The sequence below is a fragment of the Mizuhopecten yessoensis genome, unplaced genomic scaffold (genome assembly GCF_002113885.1).
Source record: "Mizuhopecten yessoensis strain PY_sf001 unplaced genomic scaffold, ASM211388v2 scaffold716213, whole genome shotgun sequence".
NCBI classification, from domain to species: Eukaryota; Metazoa; Mollusca; class Bivalvia; order Pectinida; family Pectinidae; genus Mizuhopecten; species Mizuhopecten yessoensis.
In genome coordinates, this window is record NW_018480004.1 from 24841 (window position 1) to 42700 (window position 17860).

Sequence of the window (17860 nt, forward strand, 5' to 3'; positions counted from 1 at the left end):
CGCCCCTGTCGTACGCAGATATTTTATCATTAACAACTGCACATTAACTTTGTTTGGCCTCATACTCCCCAATTCCTATGTACTAACATTTTACTCATGCGCGTAATTAACGATTTACCGAGGGCATTGTTTTTTCCCAAAGTTATTTGGGAAATACGTTTTGGATTTATAAGAAGAAATTTTATCATGGAATTAAATAGTTTGACCATATTGATTACATGGAATCGGATATATACAAGATGTGACGCGGAATGTGTTTCGTTCTTAATCTGACAATAATGGCGTGGATTTGTTGTTATATTATCGGCTTCATTCTCCTCGTCGGGTGCCTCTGCTCTGCGGAATCTACAGGTAAAAACAAAATAGTAAAATACTTGTTTTTCGCACCTGAACTTTATTGAAAGATTTTAACGTCATTTAGAATTAAAGAAGTGCTATCTTTTAAGATTAATGACTAATTGGTTCATTAATAGTATGTTGTCTGTAGAGTAACTAATGGAACTTACGTTTATTTAACCTTGAATACATATTATTTATCTATTATTTATGTATAAATATGAATTTTCTTTCTTACTTCTTTCTCTCACTTTTCGGCAGTGTCTCACTGTGCGACCGTCTTCAACCAACAATCTAACACAAACAAACAAACAAACATCAAATGACCGTAAAATATGAAATTATGAAAAATCGTAGCCAATTTTTTTTTTATACAAGATTAATTATTGACTCAGTTGTGCAAGGCATAATGCGAACCTGTCTATCAAATATCGCAAATACAGGCGAAAATGGCCGGAGAGTGATACTTCATGTAACTGCGGGTTCGATTTTAATCAAATGACTTGTAGAATATCAGGGTGCGTTCAAGGAAGTGGATGTAGAATTTTGTCATCATTTCAATGTTACTTTAAATATCAACTTCATTTTTTAACAACAATTTTGAGTTATTTCAACTGTTGTTGGCCTACATGTTAGCGCGCGGGGGTCTTAATGTGGAAGGAAACCGGAGTACCCGGAGAAAACCTGTTACTTTACGTAGACCGTTAGTGTTTCGAAGAGAAAATATTTAGGTTTTGCTGAATATACCCAAGGTAGCGGTACACTTTCCCAAATGTCAAGTTTCAAACGAAATATCACAATTTGCGAATCATAAGAAATTGTGGATGCCATTTTAAAATCGGCACACAATTTTCATGTTTTATATGTTCAAAAAACCAATATTCTAATTCAAAAATCACTAAACAACATTAGACCTGTTATCTTCTGCGTCATAATAAAATGTGTGTCATAACACACGGTAGTCTTAAGAGCAATCAACAATGACGTCATATCTGACCACACAGTAGTCTTAAGAGCTATCAACACAATGACGTCATATCAGACCTCACGGTAGTCTTAATGCAATCAACACAATGACGTCATATCTGACCACACAGTAGTCTTAAGACCAATCAACACATTGACGTCATATCTGACCACACGGTAGTCTTAAGGCAATCAACACAATGACGTCATATCTGACGACACGGTAGGCTTAAGGCAATCAACACAATGACGTCATATCTGACCACACGGTAGTCTTAAGGCAATCAACACAATGACGTCATATCTTACGACACGGTAGTCTTAAGTCAATCAACACAATGACGTCATATCTGACGACACGGCAGTCTTAAGAGCTATCAACACAATGACGTCAAATCTGACCACGCAGAAATCTTAAGAGCTATCAACACAATGACGTCATATCTGACAACGCAGAAGTCTTAAGGCAATCAACACAATGACGTCATATCTGACGACACGGTAGTCTTAAGTCAATCAACACAATGACGTCATATCTGACGGCACGGTAGTCTTAAGAGCTATCAACACAATGACGTCAAATCTGACCACGCAGAAGTCTTAAGAGCTATCAACACAATGACGTCATATCTGACAACTCAGAAGTCTTAAGGCAATCAACACAATGACGTCATATCTGACCACACAGTAGTCTTAAGACCAATCAATACATTGACGTCATATCTGACCACACGGTAGTCTTAAGGCAATCAACACAATGACGTCATATCAGACTACACGGTAGTCTTAAGTCCTATCAACACAATGACGTCATATCTGACCACACGGTAGTCTTAAGAGCAATAACACAATGACTTCATATCAGACCACACAGTAGTCTTAAGACCAATCAACACAATGACGTCATATCTGACCACACATTAGTCTTAAGACCATTCAACACATTGACGTCATATCTGACCACACGGTAGTCTTAAGGCAATCAACACAATGACGTCATATCAGACCACACGGTAGTCTTAAGTGCTATCAACACAATGACGTCATATCTGATCACGCGGTAGTCTTAAGGCAATCAACACAATGACGTCATATCTGACCACACAGTAGTCTTAAGAGCAATAACACAATGACGTCATATCAGACCACACAGTAGTCTTAAGGCAATCAACACAATGACGTCATATCTGACCACACCGTAGTCTTAAGACCAATCAACACATTGACGTCATAACTGACCACACGGTAGTCTTAAGGCAATCAACACATTGACGTCATATCTGACCACACGGTAGTCTTAGGACCAATCAACACATTGGCGTCATATCTGACCACACAGAAGTCTTAAGACCAATCAACACATTGACGTCATATCTGACCACACGGTAGTCTTAAGACCAATCAACACATTGGCGTCATATCTGACCACACAGAAGTCTTAAGACCAATCAACACAATGACGTCATATCTGATCACACAGTAGTCTTAAGAGCTATCAACACAATGACGTCATATCTGACCACACGGTAGTCTTAAGAGCTATCAACACAATGACGTCATATCTGATCACTCAGTAGTCTTAAGAGCAATAACACAATGACGTCATATCAGACCTCACGGTAGTCTTAAGGCAATCAACACAATGACGTCATATCTGACCACACCGTAGTCTTAAGACCAATCAACAAATTGACGTCATATCTGACGACATAGTAGTCTTAAGGCAATCAACACAGTGGCGTCATATCTGACCACACGATAGTCTTAAGGCAATCAACACGTTGACGTCATATCTGACCACACGGCAGTCTTAAGGCAATCAACACATTGACGTCATATCTAACCACACGGTAGTCTTAAGCCAATCAACACAATGACGTCGTATCTGACCAAACGGTAGTCTTGAGACCAATCAACACATTGACGCCATATCTGACGACACAGTAGTCTTAAGGCAATCAAGACAATGACGTCATATCTGACGACATAGTAGTCTTAAGGCAATCAACGCAATGGCGTCATATCTGACCACACGGCAGTCTTAAGGCAATCAACACAATGACGTCATATCTGACGACACGGTAGTCTTAAGACCAATCAACACATTGACGTCATATCTGACGACACAGTAGTCTTAAGGCAATCAACACAATGACGTCATATCTGACCAAACGGTAGTCTTAAGACCAATCAACACATTGACGTCATATCTGACCACACGGTAGTCTTAAGAGCTATCAACACAATGACGTCATATCAGACCACACGGTAGTCTTAAGGCAATCAACACATTGACGTCATATCTGACGACACAGTAGTCTTAAGGCAATCAACACAATGACGTCATATCTGACCACACGGTAGTCTTAAGACCAATCAACACATTGACGTCATATCAGGCCACACGATAATCACAGAAGAAAATTGATTGTGGAAGGAAAAGCTGAGATATCTCAATTATTGCAATATATACAGTAATTATTCGTGTTGCATGTATTTTCAATGATCTCTGAGCAGAGGACACAGAAGGTTAGCTCCAACTAACCAGGGTCCCACATTTGTCGCCTCACACGATCGCGAAGTTGTCCCAAACCTTCAGGGGTACTCTGGGATAGGGACGATACTGGTCAGACACTGTATCATTTTTCTTTGACATAAAAACATTTGATTAAAATTTAATTACAGAGGAAGTACACATTTTCCCTGAAACCGACAATATTTGGATTCGTGAATCTCGACCTTTGAACCTCACGTGCATGTTCACCGGATATCACATAAGAGATGTCACGTGGCAAGTGAACGGAAGTGAAATAAAGAATGAGCTCGGAGCGCATGTCACAAAGCAGAGGACATGGACATTTGAGACATCTTATATAACTGTGACGTATTACAAGAATGGCGCCGAGTTCACGGACACTGGAAACTACTCCTGTCACGCAGGACCTCTCAGCAAAACGATAGAGGTGAAGGTCACGAAAGGTTAGTGAAATCTTAGTCACATGGTTAAAGATTATCCGTTTCAAATTTAATCAAAAGAGTAAAAATTTCTATTTGAACTTTTTTGTGAAGGATCAAACTTTTCTATACTGATATGTGAAACATTGACCATTTGTTATGTGAAATATTTAAATTTGGTATGTGAAACAACAAACTATGTTATGTGATACTTTGTTATGTAAAGCCTTGATCTTTTTTATGCGAAACGCTTTTTGAAACCGCTTATCTGTCTTGTGAAGCTGAAATATTTGTTATGAGAAACAACAAAGTCCGTAGTTCCCAGAACAACAGGACATGTGAAACAACATTTTTTTTATGTGATACTTAAACCTTTGTTATGTAAAGCCTCTAACTTTGTACTGAAACGATTTGTGAAACCGCTAATTCGTTATGTGAAGCTGAAATTATTTGTTATGAGAAGCAACAAAGTTTGTAATTCTCAAAAGATTGTTTTCATTTTTATAAAACTGTCTTAACTTAGACTCGTTTGTATATCCCAAGGTTTAGTTGATGTCCGTGTTTATCATCACCTCGGATAGTCAATAATTAATTATTCCTTAATTCGAAAATAGGTCGACTACGGATTCGGCCTGACGTGGATAAAGTCATCATCATGGCGTCCAAACCTTTCACTCTTGTTTGTGTGTTTGAGGGTAAAGACTTACTTCCGGTCACGTGGCATAAAAATGGTATGCAGGCATTTGGATTCATGACACGTGGCTATGTCGTGAAACCGAATACATTTTCAAAGAAAGTTGCAGTATCCTCGGAAATAAGTGAACTCTTCGCCAAGAGAGAAAATTCGGGAGAATATACGTGCATCGCCGGACCTTTTAGTAAAACTCTCACTCTCGAGGTGTCTGAAGGTAAGAAAACACCTCAACTTTCTCCTCCATCCTGCTCCTGTTTTTGATCTCCTGCTCTCACACTTCTGGTTCTTCTACAGTTTACTGTACAGTACCCCTCCACCATGCCCATGCTGTTCATGCTCTTGAACCTCTCCTCTCACTGTTTCTACTTCTCCTCCTGTTCCTGATCTCTAAAGGTACGTTTTCAATTTCCATACTACTTCTTATGGTTCTGCTTCTTGTAGTCCTTCTCGACTTGTTTCTCATTTTGCATCTCCTGTTCCTTCCCCTGCTTTTTTACTGCTGTCCCGCCTTTCTTGCTGCTGTTCATTCTCCTGTTATTTCGGTGCCATTGTTCCTGATTCCAGTGTCCCCTTTTTAATCCTGTTACTGCACTATACTACTGCTTCCTTCCCCCCTTTTGATTTTCCTTCCGTACTCCTGTTCCTTCCCCTGCTTTTTTACTGCTGTCCCGTCTTTTTTGCTTCTGTTCATTTTCCTGTTATTTCGGAGCCCCTATGCCTGCTCCCAGTGCTCTCCGCTCCTTATCTACCGAGCCCCTGTGCCTGCTCCCAGTGTTCTCTGCTCCTTATCTACCGAGCACCTGTTCCTGCTTCCAGTGCTCTCCGCTCCTTATCTACCGAGCCCCTGTGCCTACTTCCAGTGCTCTCCGCTCCTTATCTACAGAGCCCCTGTGCCTGCTTTCAGTGCTCTCCGCTCCTTATCTACCGAGCCCCTGTGCCTGCTTCCAGTGCTCTCCGCTCCTTATCTACCGAGCCCCTGTGCCTACTTCCAGTGCTCTCCGCTCCTTATCTACAGAGCCCCTGTGCCTGCTTCCAGTGCTCTCCGCTCCTTATCTACCGAGCCCCTGTGCCTACTTCCAGTGCTCTCCGCTCCTTATCTACAGAGCCCCTGTGCCTGCTTCCAGTGCTCTCCGCTCCTTATCTACCGAGCCCCTGTGCCTACTTCCAGTGCTCTCCGCTCCTTATCTACAGAGCCCCTGTGCCTGCTTCCAGTGCTCTCCGCTCCTTATCTACCGAGCCCCTGTGCCTACTTCCAGTGCTCTCCGCTCCTTATCTACAGAGCCCCTGTTCCTGCTTCCAGGTGCTCTCCGCTCCTTATCTACCGAGCCCCTGTGCCTACTTCCAGTGCTCTCCGCTCCTTATCTACCGAGTCCCTGTTCCTGCTTCCAGGTGCTCTCCGCTCCTTAACCTACTGCAGCCGCCGCTGCTTCCTTCCTCCTTTTGATTTTCGTTCCGTACTCCTGTTCATGGCCTTGCGTTTCCTGTTCTCACTCCTGTTTTAACCTGCTTCTCCTTCTAGTTCTGCTGTTCCCGTTTTTACCCTTCAGCTACTACTGTACCTCCTCCTCCTCCTCCTCCTTATCTCACTCCTTTTTTAACCTGCTTCTCCTACTAGTTCTGCTGTTCCCGTTTTTCCTCTTCAGCTTCTACTGTACCTGTTTCTACTGCTAAACAGTTCCCCTTCTTCTTCCTGCTGCTGATGTTGCTGCTGTACTGCTGCCCCTCTTCCTTTTCCTCCTTCTTCCTCATTTCCATCATCGTTATTTTTAACGTAAATGTTTCATATTGTTCTACAGAACCATGTCAGGTGGCACTAGTGAAATCGCTGCCTGACGTCAGTATCACCGCCTCATCTCATTACGAAGATACTCTCTACTCTGACGCGCCATCTAGAGGCAGACTGGATACAGTCAGGGAAGGGGACATAACCGCGGCCCAGGCCGGAATAAGAAAGATTCTAGGAGGATCATGGCAGGCATCGATAACCGATAAACGGCAGTGGATACAGGTAGGCGATTTGTATAATTTTGTCACCGTCAATGTAATAAGTCTTGATATTTCGAATGCTTTTTGTCCATTCTGTATCACTTCTTTCGATTGGTTTTGCCTTTTTGTACAGTTTGACGACATCAAAATAGACGAATAATAAAAAAAAAAAATCAAAATTTTTAATAGTTGATAATGGAAGTTAATAGCTTTGTCGTGCTCTTGTTTGGGAAGTTTATTTTGTTACTTGTTTCTTTACTATACAGATAGCGTTTCCACAGCTTGCCATAGTAACACAGATAGTTACGCAAGGGAGGTCATCCACGGACTGTTGTACCCAACGTCAGTGGATCACACAATACAAGGTCCTTTTCAGCAAAGATGGCCGCCGCTGGGACAAGTACAAAGAACTCAAAACAGGCGAAACTAAAGTACGTTATTTTATCATTAATAGTCCAGAATGTTTTTGGAATGACCCTAAATGATTTCCCAGTCAGTGGTAGACAGAACCTTTGAATGACTTTGTTTGTCTCTTGGTCTTCATTGTATCTCACATGTAAAAGGCGTGAACACAGTGTCTAGGAACTCGTTCTGTAATCCTTTGATAATTTATACTGTAGTTAGAGGAAGAGAAAATATGGCCAGGCTGGGATAGAACACAGGACACGCCTAGGAACAACCAAGTTCCGCTACAGTAGTTTAACGCAATCAGATATATAGGAACATTTTGAGTATATGGTTCTAACGACGTTAAAGAAACGATGTTTTAAAATGCGCCATATCTGTACCGATTATAACAATACTTACTGCTTCTTTTTTTCTGAAACCAGATATTTGAAGGCAATCATGACCACGACACCAAGAATAAACACGAACTTCCGGTTCCCGTCATCGCGCGATTCTTGCGAATCAATCCTGTATCATGGAGCGAAAAGATATCACTTCGGGTCGAGGCGTTTGGATGTACTATGCCTTCAAGTACGTATTAAATCCCGCTCACGTTTACATGAAATAATACGCTATTTCACTAGTAGTTTCAAAATGGCAGATTTTGAAAGGAGTTTTTCTTTCCTCTTGAGGGAGAAGTAGTAGTGATGGGGATTGTGCGGATGGCGGTTGCCGACCGACAATTTCGACAATAACTAGGAAAAGAAACCAAATACTTAGATAAAATCTCGATTTTTGTTTTAAATAATCGAACATTCAAATATTATATGAGAACGTCTGCCTTGATTTTTAAAGTATTATAACAGATACGTAGTTGTGAACGTCTCTTATGGTTTGGTTTGTTTTGTATTGTTTAACGTCCTATCAACAGTTATGGTCATTTAAGGACGGCCTCCCCTGTGTGCGAGATGCATGCGTGTAGTGTATGCGTGTGTGTTTTGGGAGGCTGCGATATATTTTGTTTGTCTCCTTGTGATAGCGCGGAACAGATACTGACTTTATTGTGCTACCTCACTGAAACATACTGCCGAGGACACCCAGCAGGACACCCAGCAGGACACCACGCCCGGTCACATTATACAACGAGCGAACCAGTCGACCCACTTCTAAATTGCTGAGCGTTAAGCAGGAGTAGAAACTACCATTTTTACAGACTCTGGTATGTCTCGGCCAGGGAACAGAATCCAAGGCCTTCCTCACAGGGGCGATAAGATCCCAAATTTAATTGCCTCTTACGATCATGCAATGGGGCAGCAGGTACAATTCTTACGCCCTACCTGCAAGGCAAACGTCTCTGATCTCAGAGCTGGTAAATGTACTCAGCCCTTTAACTAACTTTCATCCAATTGTTTACATTCAAGATTTTTTTTTATTTCCAGCACTGAAAATGATTTATCCCCTAAAGCAAGTTAACTACTATCGCACAGATGAAAGTTTTCAAATCACATGTGCGTTTGACGGACCCGAGCCTCCTATGTTCCGATGGATGAAAAACGAGCGTGATCTCCACCTTGATTCGACATTCATGAAGGTCATAGACACGTCATATAATCATGATGGGGTCACGACACGAGAAACCTTACTAAAAAGCCGAATGAAGTTTAAGGATTCGGGGAGTTATATCTGTAAGGACGAAAACTCGAAGCTCTACCAAAGCGTTGAGATCAATGCGGGTAAGTACATGATTTTAAGGGTTGAAAAACATCTTTGGACATTTTTGAAGGTCTGGCATTCCGTTCAAAGCTGTTCCCACGATACGCAAAATGCTTGGTTTGAAATTCAGTCCTTGTATTTATCCTTTAAAATATTGAGCATTCTAAAAAAAAATGTTCATGAATTTTAAAAAACATGTTTTACAAATTGACTGCATAATCAGTTTTTGCCTGAACATGGTTTTATTTTCTGTGGTAATCATTTCCGTTTGGGAATTTTTGTCAAAATTGGAATTGACGTCACAACTACTTTTACGCTTACAATATGACGGAATACTCCAACATTTTCTCATTGGAAAACAGTCATGTGTAATAGATTTTAAAGTTTTGTTTTCATTCCATTTTAGAGAGTAGGAATATTTAGAGCTGGATAACTTAACATTACTCAAATAATTGGTAAAGATAATGAATATCCTGACACCTGTTTGTTCCGAACGAATCATAAGGTCATGGTTGTTCTGTTAGATAGTTTTAACCTAGTATGTTATTTATTCATTTTCTAAAGAAGCAATGGCATGCGTTTGATAATTACATTTGTAGTGCTGTCAAACCTCCCTCATTTTGAACAAAATTTGCCAATCTCCCTTAAAACTCCCTCATACATGTTAAAACTCTCACAAACTCAAAATCTACATCCTGTGGTCAAATGATCCCTAGTTAATGCAGGGTGTGTGTACTGATAATAACAGGTGTGGCTGTATCCAATGAATGATTTTTGGAGTTATTTTGATATATATAAAGAGAAAGATAAATTGAGCAAAGCCGTTTCAGTCGCATGTCATGCACTTTCTACCTCAATGGAAATGTGGAATGAGGGAGATCTCCCTCATTGGAGGTTTCACAGGTTGACACCTATGCATTTGAGATTAAAATAGCAATAAAATTGGTTTATATTATCCTACATGTCCATAATCTCTGTTTTGTTTTCTACAGCGGAACTGGATATTATACCGGAAGTAGACAGAATGTGGGTCACGGCAGGCCAGCCAATCAATATACAGTGTTCGTATCGAGGATCGGGTCGAAATCAAATTAATTGGCAAATAAACGGCCAATCAAACTTGACGGAATTTACATCAAACCTGAAATACGACAATCTGGTGGATTCGTTTTTTGTCGGGGCGAATATTTCCAAAATAGCCAGCAGATCCGACACTGTGGATATATCGTGTATGGTGGCTACCCTGAGGAAGACTGTTTCAGTTCGGGTCATAGCAGGTAAAAACAAACCAAAATTGCCGTACATTTTGCATTTTAGCTGATTCATTTTACGATTCATGTCAATTTTTGAAATGAACAGAATGTACATACATAGCTATTCACGAGACGATTTTTACTAAATCGAAATGCAAAACCTGAGTTTAGGTTTAGAGCTGAAATATAGTTCGCAAAACAACAGTTTCGAACACTCACAATGTCAGGAAATAATATTCTAGACAAACGTTCCAAAGTTCAGGACCGCTGACATTCATGTTTATCTTACTCTCGACAATTTATTTCAATATATATATATATAAAATCTAGTTGGAAAAGGCTTTATATAAGTTGGATAATTGTGCCCAATCCCTTTGTATATAAGATGCAAATAAAAACATGTTTAAATCAACCAACGAAGAAAATCTCCGACTAGTTTTCTTTTTAAAATGTGTAAACTTTACAACTGTTGTAAGGTTAAGGTAATCAAATGTTTCACACAGATGAAAGTTCATAGAAACATACTAAAATGTAAACTGATGGTCCAAGGCGAGATATTCAGTATGTTATTATCATTGTGTCGCCTGCGAAAAGCTGGTGACACATAGGTATTGCTATGTCGGCGTCCGCTCAGAGGTTTTCGTGCGATAACTTGAGTTTCCTTGGGCCGATTAAACTCAAACTTCATGCAGTGCTTCCTTACCAAAAGTGCTTGCTTGGGTTGATTTTTCAGGTTCGAAGGTCAAAGGTCAAGGTCACTGTTACTATAAATAGAAAATCTGTTTTCGTGCGATAACTTGAGTTTCCTTGGGCAGATCAAACTCAAACTTCATACAGTGCTTCCTTACCAAACGTGCTTGCTTGGGATTGCTTTTCAGGTCCGAATGTCAAAGGTCAAGGTCACTGTTACTATAAAATTCCTTAAAACTCAGAGCATTCTTCCCAAAATAACAGATTATATAACAAAATGATGCCATCAAAGAACATAATCTATGATTATTTCTTACTTTTAACATTATTTCTTGAAATGAAAAGTGTATCAATTTCTTCGTAATCTATTCATAATCAATTCATAACCCAACTTATCAATTACTCAAAGGCTTCTGCTAAAATTTACGAAAATATGTGTGAAGGTCGCAGCGAGAGAGATAAAACGCGTCTAAAAGAAAATCTTACGATCATAATATTCGAAGACACATATTACAGCTGTGCCATTATCTAATCAATGAATTAATGTAAAAAAAATGTTACCCCTAAAAATGTTCTCTTTCTAGAAAAACTCAAAAGTGTCGTTTTGATAGAAGGGGAGACAACCACGTTAGATTGTTCTGATATCGGCCATATTGATGACGTCAAGAATGATGTATTTTGGACTAAGGAGCACGTGCCCCTGAACAAAGTGTCAGATCTGACTGGGAGATACGAATATTATTCTGAAACGAGACGACTGACGATATCAAATTCAAGTAGGTTGCCCTTTTCTGTACGGGAATGATTTCCCAGTGTCAGAAAGATTACCTCCCTTGAAGTTTAGCTTAACTATAATTAGTTCACTTAATGTTTGTATTTTGATAGATAGAATTGTTTTTTGGGAAAAGACCTACATGTATATTCTTCTTTGTCTGCTGTCTGATTATGTTTATAAATTCAATAAAGTTTGCTGAAATCGATTAAAACAAGTTGTCGTTATGACATTACAAGATAAGAACAACTAACAGGTTTCGCCTTTTGTTTATCAATCAAATACAAGGTATTCACGTTGTATATGCCCACAGATAAGAGAGTGAAAACTTTTGTAAAAAAGCGGCGTCCGAACGGTTAAGATTTCTGTTTACCGAGTGCTGTATCGGTGGTGAAAGTTTTATTTTGGGAAATATAGTGGATGGTTCTTATCATTTAAAGTTAGCTTGAACAGGAAAAGATGGGATTTTGGCGGAATATGAGTTTGGGATTTAACACGAAACTTTTACATTTCGTAGATTTTCTGTTATGTTTATCGCATGAAGATGATTTATGTTTGTAATACTTCACCTGATGTCATCCCCTACTTGCAGGCGTAAACGCGGTACAGCCTTCAACGACACCTAGTTTATGGTTTTCACATTTTTTCTTCCCATTACGTGACTTTACATGCTATTCAAAATCAAAAAGAGGATAAAAATCGCTCCTCGTTAAAAAGTCGTAAATTGAAATATGGGGAAAAGTTTTTGATTGATACATGATAGTGACCTAAGATAGCAATATGTGTTTTTAAAGAAAGAAAAAATGGAATTCCCAAGGTTCATTTAGCTTACGTGTTTGAACATTCAACTAAAAAAATGTGCCTTATAATGGCCCTTCAACATGGCTACGTCTGGTGTGCTCATTATTGTGAATTTTGATTCTATGTTTTGGAGAACAACATGAAGTACAAATCATGCATCATGTAATAACTATGAAATGAGTGTGTTTGATTACAGCAGTAATTCCATTCCGTCAATCACGCCGTCTTTTGTAGAACTCTCTGATGCGGGGAGGTACGAATGTAACGTTCTCGTGGAAGTTGGCAGTTCTCAACAAAGACAGATATCTATACCGGCGGACGTAGTAGGTAAGTTACTCGATTACAAATTATTTTATCTAGTGTAAAAATCAACATAATTTAATGATTCGGAACCCAAATATCAAACTGTATTCACTTCAGTGATCTGAAACCAATTTTGTAAGTTCAGAACCACCAATACTTTTTCTTATTATTATTCTTCCTGTTTTGCAAATTGACTTGTTCATGGTATAGTAGAAGTAACTCTTCCCTCAATTCAAATTTATTGATTTAATTCAGAGTTGTCAAACGTCTGCTGATAGACAAGTACATTTCTGTTTATAATCAAAATTTAACGAATTCGAAAAATATTATTGTCTACATTGCCGCCCCTTAACCCTAAACATGTTGCGCTGATTACAGTGGCGCCGACTATCACAGTGGAAGGCCAATCTAGTATTTTGCCCGGAAGTACACTTCATATTTTCTGTCATATAACCGGATATCCGGTCCCGAGCATTACGTGGTACAGAAATGGTGGACCTATCCTGGCTGAGCCTGAACGATATATCTTCCATCTCCACGAAGGATCCGACAAAGGTCATCTTGAGGTACATGACGTCACACCGGAAGACACAGGGAAGTACACGTGTACTGGACAGGGAGGATTATTTCCGGTTGTGCGAAAAAGTCTTGACGTTCACGTGGCAGGTATGTTAACATATGACAATGTTAAGTAGATCACTAATAGCCAACCATCTGAACTCTCCGGACGTTCTATAAGCTTGCACACCATCCGTCTGCACATCACTTTGTCCAGGGCATCTCACATATTCTGTCGAACCTACTATTACCATTTGTTTACGGTATTTCTTGGCCGAAAATAGCCGCCTACTGAAATCAATCTTAGTACCCAACAATACATAGAGTTATGACCCTTTGTTCATTTCTGATGCCGATGTTTATGCGGAGCCAATGCAAACTCCTTGTTTTTTTCACCTAGGTAACATAAAACTTATTTTACATATTATAATTATGTACATGTACCTTGGATCGTTTAGTTAACTGGTGAATATGAGTGATAATCAATAAAGCAAATATGTGTTGGTACAAAGGAGTCAGTGATACACATGTAAAGGCAGAAACATTCTGATATATCTTTTCGAATTTTAAAAAAGAAATGCATTTCATATTCGTTCGTTAAGTTTTAACTTGTAACGAATGACCACGACGAAGGTGGTTGTGATGGACATGGCGATATTTCCTTTTTATTTCCACAGAGACCGGCGAAGGTCGAACTGTTCTCATCCTGGGAGTTCTCGGCAGTCTCTTGTCGACCGTCATCGTGATATGTTGTTCGGCTGGTTTTGTCAGAATACGACGACGACGGAGACAACGAACAGGTCAGTCCTCCTCCTCCTCCTCCTCCTCCTCCCCTCCCTCCTCTCCCTCCTCCTCCACCTCCTCCCCTCCTCCTCCTCCTCCTCCTCCTCCTCGTGCTGACTTTTCCTACCCAGTAATGTAGATGGTTGTGGACTGTTGAGCTCCGATCATGATTTTGCTTCTGTGTTCAAGTCATACCGTTTAAATGTGAATCATAAAGTTTAGAATTAATTGTGGGTCTTCTGAAGAGGTTGGCGCTACTAAATGACCAACGTATAAATTCTTTAAACTCAAAGACACCAAACCACCCTCCTGCTTTTTGTCTTTTATACAATTTTATATAATTACCCTAAAGCATTCGCCAGTAACAGAAAATATGAATAACATGCTTCATGAGGTTGCTTGTTCATTTGTCTGCCGGAAAGTTTTCATGTGTTTCTAATATGCGAAACAGAGGACGAAATATCCGNTCCTCCTTCCCTCCTCTCCCTCCTCCTTCCCTCCTCCTCCTCCTCCTCCTCCTCCTCCTCAACAACAACATATTCATCATCAATTTAAGAAAATAATTCCACTCGCCACTAATTTGATCAGAGTTCTTAATTCTACGATTTTGTTTCGAGATGACGTTTAGTCTGCACAGACATTAAGACAAGCTGCCTGTAATCGGAACCAGATATTCTTTTTATGTACCTTTTTTTTAAAAATAAATTTTATTCTTAAATTAATCTTGAGTTTTTACTCAAATTATGGATAAAACATGATAGACATTATTTTATTGATACTTGAAGTATCGCTTATTGTAAAAACATAGTGCTCGGGGCTCGACTTGACATCCAGAGATGTATATAAAGAAGACTGTATTTATATATTGTCATTGTATTTCAGTAATAATAAATGTTTCATGCTGGAAAATACATAAGAGGAAGTGCCACGTGGCTTCCGTTTCACGAACAACATTTTTTTTTAACATGGCAAATAAAAAACATTGCTTAAGTTAAGGGTAAATAGTACATACATGTTAGCTAAGAATAGTTCGAGAAAGGGCAAGTGTTGACGGTCTATTAGGTATATTTGTACACGCGAATTTAAGACAGGTTTTTTTTATTGGTCCTTGAATATTTCTCAAGCACACAAAAACAAATCATCAAATTCATGGATTCAAAAATATATAGGGATGTAGTATTATTTCTCTGGTTTGGTTTGTCCTAAAAACAGCTATGATTATCTATGAACGTGCCAGGTTTTTTTCTTCTTATTGAGGTTATGTAAAATACACATGATTTCAATTTTACAGAGACTCTCAAAGCACTAGAAAAGATGTCAGCGACTACAGATCAATTGTAAGTATTGATTAAAACATATCGAACAATTGAAACTCAAAGTATTGAAGCTGCTCAAAACCCAGTATCAGCCGCTAACACGGCATTACCTTCAGGTCTTGTATAAAAATCTGATTCATTTTATACTTTTATTAACACCGCCACCACGTGTTTATGGAAAAGTTTAAGAAATGATAACGATTTTGAACTTACTTTAAATGATCTTACATTAGCGCATACATATTTTAGCTTAAGGCTACATCCATCCTCGATACTCCAGGGGTTACGATCACTTTTACTAGAGAGTAAAAGTTAACGCCACCGTGGAGTATCGGGGATTGACTTTATCTGGGCCCATGTCCATGACACAGTTATCATACTCAAGCATTAATGTGCTCAAACCAACTTTCTTGCAACTCACTTGAATCATGTCAAACAAATCTAAAAGTCAAATGTAAACATTGAAAATAGTTTTCGGCTTGAAGTCTTATCATTGACAAAATAAAGACTTTATCATTAATTTATAACCGGAACAAGAAATTAGGATTGAGCACAAACTCCACGCTTGAGCATGAGAACGGTTTCGTGAATACGGCCCCCGGTCTTTCAGCGCAACAATAAATTAGTCATGACATGCGGTCCTCCTCGCTCGTAGGAACAACTTCCTGGTCTTATAAAACACATTTCATGTTGTTTTTCGTCTTTTAGTGCAAAGCAATACGTCCAACTCCTTACTATTGACAGAAGCAAAACAGTCGAAAGGGAGGAGGAGAAATCCAAATTCATATCGAAGCCATTCGACCTTTGTACAACTGACGAAAGGATTAACCTAGCAGGGTCGCTCCCGGAACTACCAGATGGCGCTTCACATCCGGCACAGGAGGAATCTTTGGATGACGACACCGGTTCAGAAACATACGAAAAATATGAACGACCTATGCATGCTCACACCTTCCCAACACACCAATCCCGTTCTTACCGGAAGTGATCTCATAGAACTGTCTTTACCGGAAGTAATGGATAAACATTAACATGTGACAAGAAACGTTATAAAGCTTTCATATTTATGTTTAATATTGTCCAAGAATCGATTAATTCTGACCGGAAGTGATTCGAGATATGTCATACCTTTACAGGAAGTGGTACAAAACTGACTAGAGTTGTATAGGCGTCACTTATAATGTTCCGTGTTTTATATGATATCTTATACCGTGAAAGTTCGTTTGTCCAGAAACTTTATCTGTTTTTAAAATTTCATTTTAACGAATTTTCGGATTAATAACTTTCAAGAAAACATTGTATTTCGGATGATTGGAATACGGATAAACACGAGAATGTTCCTTTGACTATTTCGCTGTTTCTTGGTTAGTTTAATCTTTGTTCAGTCTTATCTCACTTGTACATACTAATTAATTACAAGTTCCGACGGAATCTTTAAATGTTCCGTAATCCTTGCCCGCGATTGGACAAGATACGTCACGTGACAGGAGTTAAATGTTGTGTTTCCTTGCTAGAGGAGACATTATCAGTTTCTTGTTAAATGATCCAAATGAGAATGAATTCGAGAGTCTAATTACTTCTGTATTATTTGCTGGAAAATATTTCAGAAACTCCCTTGAACACAGTTAAGTATACGGGCAATATAAGGGGTATACGTACTCTCTTCATTGTCTAGTACACTTGAGTTTCTAACACTTAATATTCTATTGTCTAATTTTAACTTTAATCAACTATCATTTGACGTCACGTAAAAAAGGTAAAAATATGAGCTCGTTAAATGTAGAGCCATTAAACACTAGAACATTACGTTTTAGGAGAATTTTCTTGCAGTGTTCGGTCTAGTTTCGTTAATGTCTGATGAAACGGGAACAAAATTGAGATTCTATTAATCACGGAAGACAAGAAGTTTTCTTGTTTTAGCGAGTAACTTGCAAACCTTCTATAGAAATGTGTAGTCAATGTGAAAAGGTATGGGGATATTTAGCCTAAATCTACAACAAAAGTCGAAAATATGTATTCCCGAGAATTATGGGATTGACGATATATTCTAAAGATTCAATAAAAATAATTTCTTAAGGAATCTGTTTGCATTTATTTTTTCTCACTTTTGATGACATACAGGCTTGTGACAATCTCAACCTCTGAAACTCTGCGAGAGGCCTAAACTACTTGATATTGAAATCTGACGAAAAATGAAACCTGTTGGAAATCACTGTCATGTTGTTTGATGTTTAGGTTCGACCCTCAGCAGAGCCAGATTTTTAAAAAAAATACCCCTGATTTTCGAAAATATCACATAATATTTATAAATCAAATATTGGCACCAACATTTTTTTTTACATTAAGT

At 38.9% G+C, this 17860-nt stretch overlaps 1 protein-coding gene across 2 annotated transcripts; it reads left to right on the forward strand.

The window, feature by feature from the left end:
* Window positions 1-154: 154 nt before the first annotated feature.
* Window positions 155-17547, forward strand: LOC110442119 (hemicentin-2-like). 2 transcript variants are annotated; one of them, XM_021485577.1, is made up of 14 exons: window positions 155-351; window positions 3988-4281; window positions 4872-5165; window positions 6748-6959; window positions 7204-7368; window positions 7768-7915; window positions 8764-9057; window positions 10030-10314; window positions 11565-11756; window positions 12788-12880; window positions 13235-13522; window positions 14092-14214; window positions 15489-15534; window positions 16222-17547. In XM_021485577.1, exons 1-14 carry the CDS (start codon window positions 252-254, stop codon window positions 16499-16501), a joined length of 2814 nt encoding a protein of 937 aa, XP_021341252.1. In that variant the 5' UTR covers window positions 155-251; the 3' UTR covers window positions 16502-17547. The 2 variants fall into 2 exon arrangements, with proteins under 2 accessions (XP_021341252.1, XP_021341253.1); XM_021485578.1 differs by having other exon boundaries at window positions 16258-17547.
* Window positions 17548-17860: the final 313 nt, after the last annotated feature.

Coding starts and splice junctions, on each gene's coding strand:
- LOC110442119 (XM_021485577.1), top strand. CDS start 252: ATGTGTTTCGTTCTTAATCTGACAATAATGGCGTGGATTTGTTGTTAT. Junction 7,916..8,763: donor TGGATGTACTATGCCTTCAA/GTACGTATTAAA, acceptor TTTTATTTCCAG/CACTGAAAATGATTTATCCC. Junction 12,881..13,234: donor TATACCGGCGGACGTAGTAG/GTAAGTTACTCG, acceptor CGCTGATTACAG/TGGCGCCGACTATCACAGTG.